Source organism: Brienomyrus brachyistius, chromosome 3, assembly GCF_023856365.1.
Source record: "Brienomyrus brachyistius isolate T26 chromosome 3, BBRACH_0.4, whole genome shotgun sequence".
NCBI classification, from domain to species: domain Eukaryota; kingdom Metazoa; phylum Chordata; class Actinopteri; order Osteoglossiformes; family Mormyridae; genus Brienomyrus; species Brienomyrus brachyistius.
Genome location: NC_064535.1, coordinates 27,409,347 through 27,429,029, shown reverse-complemented (window position 1 = coordinate 27,429,029; position 19,683 = coordinate 27,409,347). Strand labels below are relative to the sequence as shown.

The 19,683-nt window shown below is 42.8% G+C and overlaps 1 gene segment (V, D, J or C); it reads left to right on the top strand.

Annotated features, from left to right (window-relative positions):
- Positions 1-291: 291 nt before the first annotated feature.
- On the top strand, positions 292-18,669 carry LOC125738391 (Ig kappa chain V-III region MOPC 63-like). The segment is given in 4 exon segments: positions 292-394; positions 647-965; positions 16,489-16,520; positions 18,120-18,669. Coding segments are annotated over 4 exon segments (717 nt in total).
- The last annotated feature ends 1,014 nt before the right edge of the window (positions 18,670-19,683 follow it).

Sequence of the window (19,683 nt, the reverse complement as noted above, 5' to 3'; positions counted from 1 at the left end):
TGGACTGAATTTTCCAGGTATGCAGAAGGTTTGGACGCGATTCGCTGACATTACTGGAACTTTTTTTTTTGCAGAGGCCCATAAATGTTTAAATAAATCAACAAAATATGGAGTATATATTGAGTACAACTGCACTCCTGCTCATATGTTTTTGCTTTAATATACATCAGACTGGGACCAGTGTGGCCCATTAACCTTCATTCTATCAGGATGGTAATTTGCATAGAGGAGACACTTTGCATAAGCAGCACATGCTTCAGTGCCTTGATGGTGCTTATAATCCTCTTCATAACACTTCATGACTGACAGCTGTCTGTACTTCACAGCGACAGACACCAACAAGCTATGGCGTCTATCAGCATCTTCATTGTGGTCTTTGCCTTTTTCTATCAAGGTAATATTCTGTGCTTTTTATTTGGAAATATATCACAGTTTTAGTTACCCATTTAGAAATTCAAAAATTACAGGTACTACTCAATATAAATTTTAAACTCAATGTTTTAAGTCTAAATACATTTATTCATTTATTATTGATCATTTAAGTTGATCAAATACATATTGGGTTATTCACAATCAGGGTTTATTAATATTTTAGTTGCTGTAATATTTTTTTACTAACGTGTTTACATTTTAATCTTACTTTCAGAATCCAGTGGTCAGGTCACTGTGACTCAGACTCCTGCAGTAAAGGCTGTTCTCCATGGACAGACTGTCACTATGAGCTGTAAAGTCAGTCCGGCTGTACATAACAATAATCATTTAGCCTGGTATCTACAGAAACCTGGAGAAGCTACTAAACTCCTAATATATCTAGCAAATAGCCGTTACTCTGGGATTCCGTCTCGATTCAGTGGCAGCGGATCTAGTACTGACTTCACTCTGACCATCAGTGGAGTCCAGGCTGAAGATGCAGGAGATTATTACTGTCAGAGTTACCACTACCTCAATAATAAACGTGTGTTCACACAGTGATACAGAGCCGTACAAAAACCTCCCTCAGTCAGACTGTACAGTGACTGCACTGCTGCAGCAAGGACTCACTGCAGGTGCTGAGGGGGGAGTCTCATATCAGCCTCGTTTACGTTTCAAAAGAGACTTAGTCTCAGCTTCTCCAGGTTTCTGTAGATACCAGGCTAAATGATTATTGTTGTATACAGCCGGACTGACTTTACAGCTCACAGTGACAGTCTGTCCATGGAGAACAGCCTTTACTGCAGGAGTCACAGTGACCTGACCACTGGATTCTAAAAATAACATAAAATGTAAACGTTAGTAAAAAAAAAAAAAAACTTACAGTCAAAAACTAATAAATCTTGATTGTGAATGACTCCATATGTAATAGATCAACTTAAATAATAAGTAATAAATGAATAAATGTATTTAGCCAGAAAACAGTGAGTTTAATATTTATATTGAGCAGTACCTGTAATTTTTGAATTTCTAAATGGGTAACTAAAACTGTAATATATGTCCAAATAAAAAGTATAGAATATTACCTTGATAGAAAAAGGCAAAGACCACAATGAAGATGCTGATAGACGCCATAGCTGTGTTGGTGTCTGTCGCTGTGAAGTACAGACAGCTGTCAGTCATGAAGTGTTATGAAGAGGATTATAAGCACCATCAAGGCACTGAAGCATGTGCTGCTTATGTAAAGTGTCTCCTCTATGCAAATGACCATCCTGGGTCATCAGGCCCATAGACTGAAGGTTAATGGGCCACGCTGGTCCCAGTCTGATGTATATATATGCAGTTAATAACCCTGGAGATAATCACTAAGTGATACTAACTAAAGAAAACAATGAAAATAGGTGAGATCTGAAATATCATCTGTAACCATCCAAGTGTAAAATAAATGACAACTGGAGCCCCGTCTATAATAAAAAAAATATTATGATGTTAAAGCACAGAGACGTCATTTCATCACAGAGGCAGAGAACCATCATTATTAATACTTTACATGAAGGGCCACAAATAATATAGTATTATGCTATTACTTATCTATTAATTAACCACAAATTAAGTCTTAGTTACATACTGATCTCATGTTCATTCAACATTAAGGAATTGTGAAGCATCATTTATTAATATTTTTAACTATATCTGTTAATTCAGCAAGTCTTTGTGAACAACTGAAGAAACAAGCAATGAAAAACACAAGTGAAATACTGATCTTATGTTTGTTCATCATTAATGACTCATGACAAATTTTATCTCAAGTAACGACTATATCATGATCTGCATTTCATTAGTAACTGAGTTACTACTAAGTATTTGTCTTCCCTCAAGTAAAGTGTTACCCCTTCATTTTGAATGCATTTGTTTTGCTTGTTTGACTGGTACATTTGTATCTATGACTGACGGAATCAATATAAAACATCACTGAACGGTTAAACTCGCTATATAAACATGTCACTCTAAAAGGCATTTAAGGACCATGGAAAGATCTGCCTTCTTTAATGGCATCATTTTGAATATGAAAAGTTCATGTTTCCTCTGTGGTTATGATGTCAGTCAGAAGATACTTTGCATTTTCAGCTCATGCCTCAGTGCTCTGGGAGGGTTTATATTCCAGGAGGTTTAACACTTCATGACTGACAGCTGCCCTTCATCACAACAGACTCCAAACAAACATGACTTTGATCAGCCTCAGCATCTTGCTCTTCATCCTCACTCACGGTAAAATGGAACAAGCTTCTCTGTTTTGCAGCACATTCCTTGATTAGTTGTGAAACATTAGACAGCGACATCTTGCTGTCACTAAGTCTTGTATGTTAATTCAACTTTAAATGTCTTTATTTTGTATTTCCTTTCAGAATCCAGTGGTCAGGTCACTGTGACTCAGACTCCTGCAGTAAAGGCTGTTCTCCATGGACAGACTGTCACTATGAGCTGTAAATTCAGTACGGCTGTGTATAACAATGATCGTTTAGCCTGGTATCTACAGAAACCCGGAGAAGCTCCTAAACTCCTGATCTATTATGCAAATAGCCGTTACTCTGGGATTCCATCTCGATTCAGTGGCAGCGGATCTAGGACTGACTTCACTCTGACTATCAGTGGAGTCCAGGTTGAAGATGCAGGAGATTATTACTGTAAGAGTTACCACTACTTCAATAGTAAACATGTGTTCACGCAGTGATATAGAGCCGTACAAAAACCTCCCTCAGTCAGACTGTACAGTGACAGCACTGCTGCAGCAAGGACTCACTGCAGGTGCTGAAGGGGAAAGTTAATTTAAAATCCCCCAGAGGAATTCAGACCAGTCTGACTGCCTTTCTTTTTATTTAGATACATATAGTGACATTGAAACATCACAAAACTGCAGGTGCTTAGTTTGCTCCTCTAATTTCCTGCCCCTTCAATTGTCCAGCAGGGAACCCAGATAGTCCTCAGATGGGAAGATGGAGAAGATTGTCAGAGACACTGATAGAACAGAATAGAAACTGAAGATTTTTTTATGTTCTTTTTAGAATTAAATCCAAGAGAGGATCAAGAGCTGAACCGATTCCTCTAGTCTGTGTATTTAGTTCAAATTTTAGAGAATAAAACAACAGATGTTACATAAACACACAGGTTTATCATTCATCCATTACATAATATCACATGTTCATCACTGTGTCCAAATGTCCATCCATATTATATACCTGCTGATCCAGTGTAGGGTCACTCTGGCCTGGATCACATCACAGGAAGCAGAGGGCAGGAGACTCTGTGTATAAGATGCCAGTCTATCACAGGGCACTAGGCCTTATTTTTTTTTTACTAAAGATGATAGTATTTTTAAAATGAAATTTGGTGATAAATATCCAAATCATCCACACTTTCATAGTGTAAGGACATAAAACTTACAGGACCCACAGGCCCCAACTCTGATAAGCCTGCATTTGATAAGGTCCCTATTGCCATGGAAACAGATGCATCACATGCATTTGCATGAAAGATGTACTTAGCATTAGCAGCACGTCCCTCAGTGACCTGTGGCAGCTTAAAAGCCTGTGAGATTAACACTTTGTTACTCACAGTCATCAATCACAGCAACACAGTCCACAGGGACAATGACTTTAATCACCATCTTCATCTGGACGCTCATCCTCTGCATCCAAGGTCAGTCTGCGTGAATCATCATTAGTATTCATATTGAAAATAAGGTATTTTAATAGAACCTAGAACTAGGGTAATGATATGGTCATATTTGTGCAATATTTCAAATAATGTTGTTTCTGCTTTTTAGAATCCAGAGGCCAGATTACTGTGACTCAGACACCTGCAGTAAAAGCTGTTACTGTAGGAGAAACTGTGACCATGAGCTGTAAAACTAGCAGCCCTATATCAGGATGCAGCAATTGTGTGTCATGGTACCAACAGAGGACTGGAGAGCCTCCTAAACTCCTCATCTACTAAATAAACAGCCGTCAGTCTGGGACTCCAGGACGATTCACTGGAGGTGGATCTAACTATGGGTCTGACTTCACTCTGACCATCAGTGGAGTCCAGGCTGAAGATGCAGGAGATTATTACTGTCAGAGTTTCCACTACCCCAATAGTCAATACGTGGTCACACAGTGATACAGAGCCGTACAAAAACCTCCCTCAGTCAGACTGCACAGTGACTGCACTGCTGCAGCTGAGACTCACTGCAGGTGCTGAGGGGGAAGTTAAACCAAAGCTCTATAAAGGTCACTTTATCCCTTTGTTAAGTGGTTAATACATTTCACAGAACCAGTTACACCAGTAAAATAAGTGTTTACACCCTTAAAGTGCTGCTGATGTCTACAATAGAATCCATTAGTATTTGGTATATTTAAATATAGTATATATTTTAGCCTTGCGCCCATAGCTTCCGGAATAGGCTCCAACAATCCTGAATAGGGAAGTGGGTACAGAATATAGATGAATGGAGGGAATATATTTTATATTAAAAATTTAAAATTTATCGTGTGAAGGGGGAGGCAGCTCAGTATGTAGCACTGTTACAGCTGCAGGGTTGAGGTTCCTAATCTGCCTCATGTCTTTGTGGGGGGGGGGGGGGGGGTTTGCTTGCTCCCCCAATGCTGAATTTCCACTGGGGGCTGCATTACATTTTACATTTACATTTACAGCATTTGGCAGACGCCCTGAGCCAGAGCAACTTACATAAGTGCTTTAAGACTCAACAATGAATTTCCCGATACTAGCTCAATAAGGACCCAGGCTATGAATACCATCTATCTGAATACTCTGTTGGGAAAGTGCAATTTTTTTATTTAAATAAGGAAAAGAGCTCAAAGTAAGATAGCAGAAGTACTACTAGTTGCTAGTTGCTTGAAGACATTCAAGGATTCAACTGTTCGGACATCTAAGGGGAGTTCATTCCATCAACTAGGTTCCAGGACAGAGAAGAGCCGAGATGTGTGCCATCCTCGTGCCTTGAGGGGTGGTGGGACCAGTCGAGCAGTGCAGGAGGATCGGAGAGATCATGGTACAGTGCGGGGTGTGATGAGGTCTTTTAGGTAGGATGGTGCCAGACCATTTTTGGCTTTGTATGCGAGCATCGGTGTTTTGAATCTGATGCGGGCAGCTACAGGAAGTCAGTGGAGAGAGCACAGCAAAGGAGTGGTGTGGGAGAACTTGGGAAGGTTGAAAACAAGATGAGCAGCTGCATTCTGAATCAGTTGGAGGGGACAGATGGCGCGCAGTGGTGAACCCGCTAGAAGCGAGTTGCAGTAGTCAAGGCGTGAGATGACGAGGGACTGGACGAGTATCTGGGTAGCCTGAGTGGAAAGAAATGGACGTATCCTCCTGATATTAAAGAGGAGAAACGGACAAGAGTGAGAAAGACTGGCGATATGTGAGGAAAAGGACAAACAATCGTCCAGGGTAATCCCAAGGTTGCGGGCAGAAACCGAAGGACGGATCAGGGAGTTGTCAAAGGAGATCGCAAGGTCCTGGAGGGGGGATGAGTCAGCCAGGATGAAAAGCAGTTCGGTTTTACTAGTGTTGAGTTTTAGTTGGTGAGCCGTCATCCAACATGAGATGTCTGCCAAGCATGCAGAGATCTTAGTGGAGACATGAGTGTCTGAGGGAGGGAAGGAGAGGATGAGTTGAGTGTCATCGGCATAGCAGTGGTAGGAGAAGCCATGTGAGGATATGACCTCACCAAGAGATTTAGTGTAGAGGGAGAACAAGAGAGGACCAAGAACCGAACCCTGAGGGACACCGGTGAAAAGACAACGTGGGGTAGATGTGAATCCATTCCATGTCACTAGGTATGTTCGGCCTTCTAGGTAGGAAGCCAGCCAGCGCCAGGCCAAGCCACCAATACCGAGACTCCTAAGGATGGACAGGAGAGTCTTGTGGTTGAACGTGTCAAATGCTGCTGATAGGTCAAGAAGGATGAGGACAGATGACAGGTTGGCTGATCTGGCAGCATGTAGCTTCTCAGTGACTGCTAAGAGGGCAGTCCCTGTAGAGTGAGCTGCTTTGAAGCCAGACTGATTAGGATCCTGGAGGTTGTTCTGAGAGAGATACAGTAAAGAGAGAGCTGGTTGTAGACGGTGCGTTCGAGGATTTTTAAAAGGAACGAAATAAGCGATACTGGTCGGTAGTTGCAAGTGTCCAAGGGATTTAGAGTGGGTTTTTTTAAGATGGGAATGACCCTGGCTATTTTGAATGCTGTTCGTGCATGACCGGAAGTTAAGGAGCCATTAATGATAGTAGTGATGAAGGGGAGAAGGTCTAGAGAGATTGTCTGAAGCAATGCAGAAGGGATTGGATCAAGTGGGCAGGTGGTAGGATTGGAAGATGAGATGACCTTCATGATCTCATCTGCTGTAAGACTGGAAAACTGGGCCAGTGAGGGGGAAGGGAAATCCTTAGTGGGTAGTGTAATGGATGAGGAGGGAGAGAATGTCTGACAGATTCCATCAATCTTCTCGTCAAAGAAATTGGCAACATCTTCAGCAGTCAGGGACGATGGAGCAGAAGGTGGTGGAGGGTTGAGTAGTGATGAAAGACGTTATGGAGTTTGCGAGGATCATGTGAGGATAGTTCTAGTTTTTCCTTGTGAAAGGCAGTTTTAGCTGCAGTCAAGTCTGAAGAGAATTTGGATAGCAGAGTACGGTAGGAAGACAGATCTGCATCAAGCTTAGATTTCTTCCACGTCCTCTCTGCTACCCGCAATTCTCTTCGGTTGGTGTGTAATGCAGCTGAAAGCCAAGGAGCAGGCCGAGTTTTCCTGGGTTTGGAAGACAGTGGGCAGAGGTTGTCCAAGGATGTGGAAAGTGAGGAGATGAGAGTATCAGTTGCAGACTCCATTGCGAGGGAGGAGAAGGAGTCAAGGTCAGGAAGGTAAAACAGGGTGCAGGAAGCAACAGAAGAAGGAGAGAAAGAGTGGAGGTTTGGTCAAGTGGGCAGGAAATGTTGAAAACCGGGATTGGGTGAGACGGGTAGGGCAATGGTAAAGGATACTAAGTGGTGATGAGAAATGTACACCACTGCAGCTTCCTCAGCCACCCAAAGACATGCAGTTGAGCTCCTCTGCTTCTGTAACCTGCATGTAGTGTTTCAGTGAGAGTGTGTATGCAGCCTGTGCGCTAAGGCCTGGGATGGCCTCCAAACCCCCCAAACCCCACTCCCCCCACCCCTGTCAGTGACCCTTTGCTGAAAAGATGGACATTTCACAGAACCAGTTGCACCAGTAAAATAAGTGTTTACACCCTGATATTGCTGCTGATGCTTACAATAGAATCCATTAGTATTTGGTATATTTAAATATAGTATATATTTTAGCCTTGCGCCCATAGCTTCCGGAATAGGCTTCAGTCCTCCAACAATCCTGAATAGGCCAGTGGGTACAGAATATAGATGAATGGAGGGAATATATTTTATATTAAAAATAAAAAATTTATCGTGTGAAGGGGGAGGCACCTCAGTGTATAGCACTGTTACAGCTGCAGGATTGGGGTTCCTATTCTGCCTCATGTCTTTGTGCAGGGGGGGGGAGTTTGCTTGCTCCCCCCATGCTGAGGTTCCTCTGGGGGCTGCAGCTCCGTCAGCCACCAAAAGCCATGCAGTTTAGCTCCTCTGCTTCTGTAACCTGCATGTAGTGTTTCAGTGAGAGTGTGTATGCAGGGGTGTACCCCCCCCCCCCGGGTCCACTACTGCCTGGGATGGCCTCCAAACCCCCCAAACCCCTCTCCCCCCACCCCTGTCAGTGACCATTTGCTGGAAAGATGGACTGAAAGACGGACAGATGGATTTTATAGGGAAGAATATTTTCACACTTCAATTTATTTGCATGTAAAGATGAGCAGTTTCTGCTGTTTAAATAATCTACCTGTTAGAAGATTTAAGACAAATACCACATTTTTGTATGTAGACCTGACCCACGTACAGTTACCGAGTGCTGCTCTACCTCCCTGTTTTCTCCAGAGTACCGGAGTTTCCTCCCGTTTGCTGACCTGTGAGTGTGTTTCCTGACCCCCACTCGGTGTGAGTGTGTTTCCCGACCCTCACTCGGTGTGAGTGTGTTTCCCGACCCCCAATCGGTATGAGTGTGTTTCCTGACCCTCATTCGGTGTGAGTGTGTTTCCCGACCCCCACTCGGTGTGAGTGTGTTTCCCGACCCCCACTCGGTGTGAGTGTGTTTCCCGACCCCCACTCGGTGTGAGTGTGTTTCCCGACCCCCACTCGGTGTGAGTGTGTTTCCCGACCCCCAATTGGTATGAGTGTGTTTCCTGACCCCCATTCGGTGTGAGTGTGTTTCCTGACCCCCATTCGGTGTGAGTGTGTTTCCCGACCCTCACTCGGTGTGAGTGTGTTTCCCGATCCCCATTCGGTGTGAGTGTGTTTCCCGACCCCCACTCGGTGTGAGTGTGTTTCCCGACCCCCAATTGGTATGAGTGTGTTTCCTGACCCCCATTCGGTGTGAGTGTGTTTCCCGACCCCCATTCGGTGTGAGTGTGTTTCCCGACCCCCAATTGGTATGAGTGTGTTTCCTGACCCCCATTCGGTGTGAGTGTGTTTCCTGACCCCCACTCGGTGTGAGCGTGTTTCCCGACCCTCACTCAGTGTGAGTGTGTTTCCCGACACTCACTCGGAGTGAGTGCGTTTCCCGACCCCCACTCGGTGTGAGTGTGTTTCCCGACCCCCAATCGGTATGAGTGTGTTTCCTGACCCCCATTCGGTGTGAGTGTGTTTCCCGACCCTCACTCGGTGTGAGTGTGTTTCCCGACCCCCACTCGGTGTGAGTGTGTTTCCCGACCCCCACTCGGTGTGAGTGTGTTTCCCGACCCCCACTCGGTGTGAGTGTGTTTCCCGACCCCCTTTCAGTGTGAGTGTGTTTCCCGACCCCCACTCGGTGTGAGTGTGTTTCCCGACCCCCACTCGGTGTGAGTGTGTTTCCCGACCCCCACTCGGTGTGAGTGTGTTTCCCGACCCCCACTCGGTGTGAGTGTGTTTCCCGACCCCCATTCGGTGTGAGTGTGTTTCCTGACCCCCATTCGGTGTGAGTGTGTTTCCCGACCCTCACTCGGTGTGAGTGTGTTTCCCGATCCCCATTCGGTGTGAGTGTGTTTCCCGACCCCCACTCGGTGTGAGTGTGTTTCCCGACCCCCAATTGGTATGAGTGTGTTTCCTGACCCCCATTCGGTGTGAGTGTGTTTCCTGACCCCCATTCGGTGTGAGTGTGTTTCCCGACCCTCACTCGGTGTGAGCGTGTTTCCCGACCCCCATTCGGTGTGAGCGTGTTTCCCGACCCTCACTCGGTGTGAGCGCGTTTCCCGACACTCACTCGGAGTGAGTGCGTTTCCCGACCCCCACTCGGTGTGAGTGTGTTTCCCGACCCCCACTCGGTGTGAGTGTGTTTCCCGACCCCCAATCGGTATGAGTGTGTTTCCTGACCCCCATTCGGTGTGAGTGTGTTTCCCGACCCTCACTCGGTGTGAGTGTGTTTCCCGACCCCCACTCGGTGTGAGTGTGTTTCCCGAACCCCACTCGGTGTGAGTGTGTTTCCCGACCCTCACTCGGTGTGAGTGTGTTTCCCGACCCCCACTCGGTGTGAGTGTGTTTTCCGACCCTCACTCCGCTTTCTCCTGCCTGCTCATATCCCGGTCTTTCCCTGTACCACCAGGAGGGACCTTTCGGCTTTCCGATCCTGGCTGGTATTTCTGTGCCCCCGGCCACACTGGATGTATGGCGTCTGAGTCACAGCTTTTGATTTTGATTTCGGCCCCCATGTTAACAGAATAGAGCAGCCACACTGCTGGCTGAGACGCGTGTCTCAGGCCTCACAGCAGCTGCGCCTCATCGAGGGCGTCGGAGTGACGCCTATTTATCACGCGTGTAAGTGGTTCCCAGCAGAAACAGACACTCAAAAGATCTGTTGACAGTCATACTGACTTCATACCAGCAAAATTACATAACTGACACCTTTCACTATAGTTTCAGTGTCTAGGCTGAATATCATAAACATGAAACCATATAATATTACTTTAACCCAGTTGTATTTTATTAAAGGAGAAAGTGAAGGCTACATGTCTGCTATACACAGCACAGCAAAAAGCCAATGTAGGCTATAATTATACTCTGTCAATAAGTTAACAGAACATTAGATGAAGTGCAGTAGTTTTCAGGTGCACTGAAAGCATAATTGTATATTATAATTACAGTTATTGCTACTACTGCTGAAAGCGCTGAAAGCGCTTCTTTGTCTGAACTGAATATAAATGACATTTATAATGAATTGAAATTAAATGATCTGTCACTGATGGCTGTTTTCAAAGGTAAACTCAATGTAGAAAGGCAGGGCTTGCAATATCACCCCCGTAGCGGCAACGCTACATACGCGCGACTTTGAACCGCAGCGGCTCCGTATCGCACATGCCGCACATGCAGGGTGACCCAGGCCTGACTCCGCCTCTCGTGGTTCAGATCGTACTCTTGCTCTCGGCCTGGATCCTGCGATTTCTGCATTACGAGTGGATTCTAAGCAGAAGATACAGAACACCATTGTTGTGAGGAGTGATTTGTTCACACTTTGTGTGTGAGCTGGAAGGGGAATATCAGATTTAGACAGCAGATAAATGTTGTGATCCATCCATCCATCCATCCATCCATCCATTTTCCAAACCGCTTATCCTACTGGGTGGCGGGAAGTCCGATTTGAAGATAAAGAGAAAATAGACAAACTAGAAAAGGATAAACTTCACTACTGCTGAATGCATAGTTGCAGCAGTACTGCAGCAGTAAAGCACAAACGTTCATTGTTGCTGCACAAACCAGGACAAACAAACAGAAGGTGTTTTATTACTTTTGGTCATATGGGTGCGAGTGTCATGCAGGTATTTGAAACTGGCTGGAATGAGAGTAGATTGAACAGAGAGCTCTCTGATTTCTTCCATTGATCAAAATGAGATGCAAAAGCTGAGACTAGGTCTCTTGGAACTTAAAGGAGGCTGATATGAGACTCCCCCCTCAGCACCTGCAGTGAGTCCCAGCTGCAGCAGTGCAGTCACTGTGCAGTCTGACTGAGGGAGGTTTTTGTATGGCTCTGTATCACTGTGTGAACACCCAGCTAGAACTGATGTAGTGAGCACTCTGACAGTAATAATCTCCTGCATCTTCAGCTTGGACTCCACTGATGGTCAGAGTGAAGTCAGTACTAGATCCGCTGCCAGTGAATCGAGATGGAATCCCGGAGATACGGCTATTTGCTAGTTTTATTAGGAGTTTAGTAGCTTCTCCAGGTTTCTGTAGATACCAGGCTAAATGATTATTGCTATGTACAGCCGGACTGACTTTACAGCTCACAGTGACAGTCTGTCCATGGAGAACAGCCTTTACTGCAGGAGTCTGAGTCACAGTGACCTGACCACTGGATTCTGAAAATAAAATAAAATGTAAACGTTAGTAAAAAAAAAAAACTTACAGTCAAAAACTAATAAACCTTGATTGTGAATGACTCCATATTTAGTAGATCAAACAAAAAATAAATAATAAATTAATAAATGTATTTAACCTGAAAACAGTGAGTTTAATATTTATATTGAGCTGTACCTGTAATTTTTGAATCAGTAAATGAGTAACTAGAACTGTTTTGTATTTGCCAATAAAAAGTACAGAATATTACCTTGAGTGAAAAAGGCAAAGACCACAATGAAGATGCTGATAGACGCCATAGCTGTGTTGGTGTCTGTCGCTGTGAAGTACAGACAGCTGTCAGTCATGAAGTGTTATGAAGAGGATTATAACACCATCAAGGCACTGAAGCATGTGCTGCTTATGCAAAGTGTCTCCTCTATGCAAATGACCATCCTGGGCCATCAGGCCCATAGACTGAAGGTTAATGGGCCACGCTGGTCCCAGTCTGATGTATATATATGCAGTTAATCACCCTGGAGATAATCACTAAGTGATACTAACTAAAGAAAACAATGAAAATAGGTGAGATCTGAAATATCATCTGTAACCATCCAAGTGTAAAATAAATGACAACTGGAGCCCCGTCTATAATTAAAAAAAATATTATGATGTTAAAGCACAGAGACGTCATTTCATCACAGAGGCAGAGAACAATCATTATTAACACTTTACATGAAGGGCCACAAATAATATAGTATTATGCTATTACTTATGTATTAATTAACCACAAATGAAGTCTTAGTTACATACTGATCTCATGTTCATTCAACATTAAGGAATTGCGAAGCATCATTTATCTATATTTGCAACTATATCTGTTAATTCTGCAAACCTTTGTGAACAACTGAAGAAACAAGCAATGAAAAACACAAGTGAAATACTGATCATATGTTTGTTCATCATTAATGAACTCATTACACATATTTTATCTCAAGTAACGACTACATCATGATCTGTACTTCATTAGTAACTGAGTTACTACTAAGTATTTGTCTTCCCTCAAGTAAAGTGTTACCCCTTCATTTTGAATGCATTTGTTTTGCTTGTTTGCCTGGTACGTTTGTATCTTTGACTGACGGAATCAATATAAAACATCACTGAACGGTAAAACTCGCTAAATAAACATGTCACTCTAAATGCATTTAAAGGCATTTAAAGATCTGCCTTGTTTGATGGCATCATTTTTTATATATAATGTTTCCTCTGCGGTTATGATGTCAGTCAGAAGATACTTTGCATTTTCAGCTCATGCCTCAGTGCTTTGGGAGGGTTTATATTCCAGGAGGTTTAACACTTCATGACTGACAGCTGCCCTTCATCACAACAGACTCCAAACAAACATGACTTTGATCAGCCTCAGCATCTTGCTCTTCATCCTCACTCACGGTAACACAGAACAAGGATGACTATTTAGCAACATATTGCTTAATCAACTTTGCTAAAAATTTGAAATAGACAACTGGAGCTTCCTTGTGTGATTTAATTTTAAATGTTAATTCAGTACTAAACATGTTCTAATTTTGTATTCCTTTTCAGAATCCAGAGGACAAGTGACTGTGTCTCAGTCTCCAGAGCTGATATCAGCTTCCTCAGGACAGACAGTCACTATTAACTGTAAAATCAGCAGCTCTGTGTATACTGACAGCCATGGCCCCCGCATGGCCTGGTACCAGCAGAAACCTGGAGAAGCTCCTAAGCTGCTAATATATCTAGCAAATAGACGTAGCTCTGGGATTCCATCTCGATTCACTGGTAGCGGATCTAGTGCTGACTTCACTCTGACCATCAGTGGAGTCCAGACTGAAGATGCAGGAGATTATTACTGTCAGAGTGAACATAACATTGGTAGTAACTGGCTATTCACACAGTGATACAGAGCCGTACAAAAACCTACCACAGTCAGACTGTACAGTGACTGCACTGCTGCAGCTGGGATTCACTGCAGGTGCTGAGGGGGAAGTTAAACCAAAGCTCTGTAAAGTTCACTTTCCTGTAAGTGTAACAGGATTAAAATGCGTCTATAAAATATTATCATTTTCACAAAAATCCACTCTCGTTATTTACATAAACGCCGTTCGTTTTATTTAGATACATATAGTTACATTGAAACATTACAAAATTGCAGGTACTTAGTTTGCTCCTCTAATTTCGTGCCCCTTCAATTGTCCAGCAGGGAACCCAGATTGTCCTCATATGGGAAGATCGAGCAGATTGTCAGAGACTGACAGAAAAGAAAAGAAACTGAAGATTTTGTATGTTCTTTTTAGAATTAAACCTAAGAGAGTATCAAGAGCTGAACCGATTCCTCCAGTCTGTCCATTTAGCTTAAATTTTTGGAGATAAAACAACAGATATTACATAAATACACATGTTCACCATTCATCCATTACATAATAACACATGTTCATCACTGTGTCCTACATCCAAACATCCATATATATATAATAGCTGCTGATCCAGTGTAGGGTCACTCTGGCCTGGATCACATCCCAGGAAGCAGAGGGCAGGAGACTCTGTGTATAAGATGTCAGTCCATCACAGGGCCCAAGGCCTTATTTTTTTTACTGAAGTTGAAAATAAAAAATATAATGTTTTTAAAATGAATTTTGGTGATAAATATCCAAATCATCCACACATTCACAGCAGAAAAAGAAGATTTTACAGGTGAACACAAGTGCAGCTTATGAAGAGCAAGAAGTTCAGACTAAGTAAACCATCTGGAGCAGGTTAGAGTCTGGCCAGTACTTGGGTGGGAGACCAACTAGGAAAGCTGGGTCGCTGCTGGGAGAGGTGTTGGTGTGGCCAGCAGGGGGAGCCCATCCTGTGGTCAGTGTGGATCCCAATGCCCCAGTGCAGTGACTGGGATACTGTGCTGAAAAAATGGTGCCGTCCTTCTGATGAGACATAAACCGAGGTCCTGATTCTCAGAGACCCTAAATAAAGACTCCTGGGCATCTTTCGGAAGAGTAGGGGTGGTACCCCGATGCCCTGGCTAAAATTGCCCACTGGCCTCCTAATCACCCCCTATATCTGATTGGTGAATTCTCTCCTGCCCCTTCACCACCTTAGCTACTGTGTGGTGATTTTACTTGTGCAGAATGGCTGTCGCATCATTAAGGTGGGGGGCTACACTGTGGTGGTGGTTGAAGTGGCTCCCCATTGCCTCTGTAAAGTGCACAAGAGTGTCTTCAGAAGCAGCATATAAATTTAACTTTGGTTCATTCATTTAATTAAAACTAATGAAATAGGGATTAAATTAGTGTTAACAAAAACTGTGACCGCACCAAGGTTTGCCTTCCTATTGCCATAGAAACAGATGCATCACATGCTCCCCCCCCGTCCTGGGTTGTTGTCTGCCTCGTGCCCATTGCTTCCGGGATAGGCTCGGGACTCCCGGCGACCCAAGATTAGAAGGTTGGAAAATGAATAGATGGATAATGAAAAAGGGATTAAATTAGTGTTAATAAACACTGTGACCTTTCCATTGCCATGGAAAGAGATGCATCACATGCATTTGCATGAAAGATACAGAAGATCATTATTGTGAGGAGTGTTTTTTTCACACATTGTTACTGAGCTGGAAGGGAAATATCAGATTTCACCAATAAGACGGCAGATAAATGCTGTGATAAATTAATTCCTGAAGTGTTACATTTGGCAGACAGAGGCGAAACAGGAAGATTAAGGTCGGTACAGGCAGGTGTGTCACTGAGCCGGCGGCCAGCAGCAGTGTGTGGGGGTTTCTGCACTGCGGCAGCCAGTGACCGGGGCTGGTGGGTAATGACCCCCCACCCCAGTGACCCCCCCTTTCAGATTTTATACCTGTCACTCAGGTGGAAAGATACATTTTAAGAGTAACAGAGGTTGCTTAGTAGTTCATAATTACTATTCCAAATGTTCTTTTCCTACAATATACAACAATCACAGTTTTAAATGAATATCAGAGTATAAATACAAATAAAAACCATGTTGTAATGGGCGCGCTTTTTATCATTATGAGCGCGTGCCCCGGAGTACTGCGCAATCGCGCAAACGCGGAGATTAAAGGGAACATTGATCACAAACTATAACAGTAAAAACCTCAAGGCTGCTGGCTGAGCCACTCAAACACGTGATTCCATTACAACACAATATCGTTTCTATGCAAATACTCTGTCTGGATACAGTAGGTTCCTGTACATAGTTTCTCATTATGTAGGCGATGCTGTGATCTCAATTGACATTTGCGAACCCAGTAATTCTAAAGCTTTGCACTTTCTGACATCTGGGTCGAAATTCACACATTATGTTTACAAGACACTGAATCAGTTTGAAGGAGATTGTGAAGAAATACCGGAAAACCTGGAACTTCGCTAATCTACGGCATTTAACCGAATCACAGGCAGAATTTACTGTTATTTTTTGCAAATCGATGCTGGATTTTACAGTCATAATGATATAAATTGCAGTGATTCTTTATGTTATTAATTGTGGGTGTAAGTAGTGAATTAACCGTCCATTAATGTATTTACTGCAACAAGAAACGTGGCTGTAGCGCTGGGAGGTTTTTGTACGGCGTGTCAATCAGGTTCAATCACTGTGGTACACTTTCGGCGGTGGGACCAGACTGGATGTTGGCAGTAAGTGTACAGTTTTTAATCTATAATATGCACGTAGAAATATTTAATACACACTTCATCTTCGTAATTACTGTAAATGACACAAATTTTCGTTCCATCGAGAAGATCCATTACTTCAGTAAGAACAAGGATCAAAAGTTTCATCAAAGTTTGGCGTGAGATTACATCTGTTACGGGCGAAACGCGCCTCACTGTCAATGCGTCAGACTTGAGATCCCTGATAAGAAAATTAATTGGATGAGATAAATGCAAGATATTTAAACCATCATTTTGCATCCACTTAGGTCAAATAATATATAAATTGTAATTTGTTAGCCTAATCGTTAATAATATAAAATAGTCGTGAAGTAGATTTGATTATACATTGTGTGTATATATATATATATATATATATATATATATATATATATATATATATATATATATATATATATATATATATATAAACAGCACATTGCCACTTTATCTAAGCGACAGGACATAGTATTTTTATTTCTGACTCGTTAGTTTTATACCCATAAACAAATGTTAGGTAGGCCTGTATACTTAAAACGGTTTGTTAGTTGCTGCTGTGAAGTTTTTGCACGGCGGCTGATGCGCCGTGAATCACTGTGGTTAACTTTCGGCGGCGGTACCAGACTGGACGTTGGAAGTAAGTGCGTCTCTCTGTAATATTCATGTTTGAATATTAGTATTAACATCATATCGATATATAGTTTTAACGAGATAAAGTGCGTTTCATCTTGTTCTGGGGAAAAAAACAATCAGCTCATTATACCTTATTATTTGACCCGGCATAAATGATACCATGATGCTTTTCTTTATCTATTAATTAACCCCAAACTAAGTCTTAGTTACATACTGATCTCATGTTTGTTCGTCATTAAAGAATCATGACGCATCTTTTACCCTAATCCGTTACTATATTTCGTACTGTATCTGTTAATTTTGTAAATCTTTGTGAACTACTGAAGGAATTAATAATGACTGACATAAGTGAAATACTGATCTCATGTTTGTTTATCATTTCTGAATCGTTACATATCTTTTATTTAAAGTAGGAACTATATTTGTTAATGATTTGTTCATAATTTGTAATGCAGTAGTAACAAAATTATTACTAAGTATTTGTGTAAGTGTTGCCATTATGATTAATAACGATTATCGTTGTTCTGTAGATACAGCTTGGTAGTTTAAGTTTAACATTTGCGATGCATTTTTCAAAGTGTGTTCAGTAGGATAGTTTGCATTATTTCAGCCTGTTTTAAAGTGAGTAAATAAAGGATCGTACATGGAAAACAGATCTTAATCTTTATAAACAATATTATTATATAAAGTTGGATTATTATATACAATTTACCTCACATGTGTTTAAAACGTTTATTTGAAAGCCCCACATAAATACGAATACACTGTGATACAATAGAAAGGCAACATTATTTACATTAGATTTTACGGAAATTTCTGTCATCATATAAAGAAATATTTATGAAGTCATAGACTCAGTCCACTATGTCATACTGCAGTTAGTATATGTTCTTATACAGCACATAAAGTTTACCTTGGACTCTGACCTAAAGTCCCTTTGGTGTCCCCTAGGTAACAGAGCCCCCACCCTGACGGTCCTGCCCCCCTCCAGTGTGGAGGTGTCCAGCAAGAACACGGCCACCCTGATGTGCCTGGCCAACAGGGGCTTCCCCTCCGACTGGAAGCTGAGCTGGAAGGTGGACGGTAACAGCAAATACTCAGAGACGAGCCGCGGGCTCCTGGAGAAGGACGGCCTGTCCAGCTGGAGCAGCAGCCTGAGCCTCACTGCGGACGAGTGGAAGAAGGCGGGCTCAGTGGTCTGTGAGGCCCATCAGGGCTGCCAGGCTCCTGTCACTCAGACGCTGAAGAGGGCCGACTGTTCAGAGTAGATGAGCTCAGCGTCACCTGTGCTGAGTGGCTGATTACTGTGTATTTACTGTGCTGTGCTACATGCTTCTGATTTACTGATTACATGGAGAAAATAACGTGCTTTGCTTGATTCCTGAGTGAAAATCATTACTGATGTTTTATTAGTCTTTGTGTCTCCCTGTATTATCTTTTGTGTTTTGTACCTTGAATGCTGCAGAGATAAATAAATTTTTCATTCTGTCTGACAAACTAACTGTCATCAGTGTTGGTTATTTTAACAAGCAGACAGTGATGTCATCATGACCCTGTTGTGAGGACATGATCCTGAACTTTTCAATAATTTTAAAGACTTTTAATGCCCAAATATAAACATTGTTCTGTTTATTCTGTCAAAAGTACAAAATCATCCCTTTGAGAGGCTTTGTGTTTGAAAAATTTCATACTGTGCAGTTCCTCTATACTGAGTTTATAAACCATAAATCATTCTTTATGAAACAAATTTGAAAACAATTCTAATTCAACTCATTTCACATACCATAATTATTTAAAAGGGAAAGTATACCTTCTCAAGAAGTATATTGTCACATTGTATCCAAAATAAAATGAATGGTTAATTATCCATGGGTGGCATGATGGCGCAATGGTTTGATCCTGGGTCTTCTCTGTGTGCAGTTCGCTCGCTCTCCCTGTCTTCGCGTGGGTTTTCGCTGGGGACTCCGGTTTCCTCCCACGGTCCAATAGTGTGCAGGGTAGGCTGATTGGCGTGTCTAAATTGGCCCTGTAGTCGTGTGAGTGTGGCTGGGTGAGTGTGTGCTCCCTGTGGTGTGCTGGTTCTGCCCAGGGTTGGTACTTGTTCCTGGGATATGCTTTGTGACCCCAGTGGGGATTAAATGGTCATAATGACTGATGGATGGGTAGTTAATTAGACAGCAAAGACGGTCAGTGATCATGTGAGACAATCTGCTGCTCTGTGATACGGACTGAGCCCCCACCTCACTGTAACCCCAGGGGGACTGGGGGACATTTGCCTGCTCTATTCTGGGGGCAGCAGAACCGTCCTGCTCAGTTTATGCAAATATGAGTTTCGCTCCAACGGCTGAGAGTTTAGTTTCAGGGTTTAAAACAGGCTGGACTGGGGCAGCTGTGAGGGGGTGGGACTCACCCCATTTCTGACCAGGGGACAGGAAGCGGAAATGTCAGCTACTCACTGGCTACATCAGCACTGTTTAAAATTGTTCTATATGGACGATCATTTATTCTGTATGAG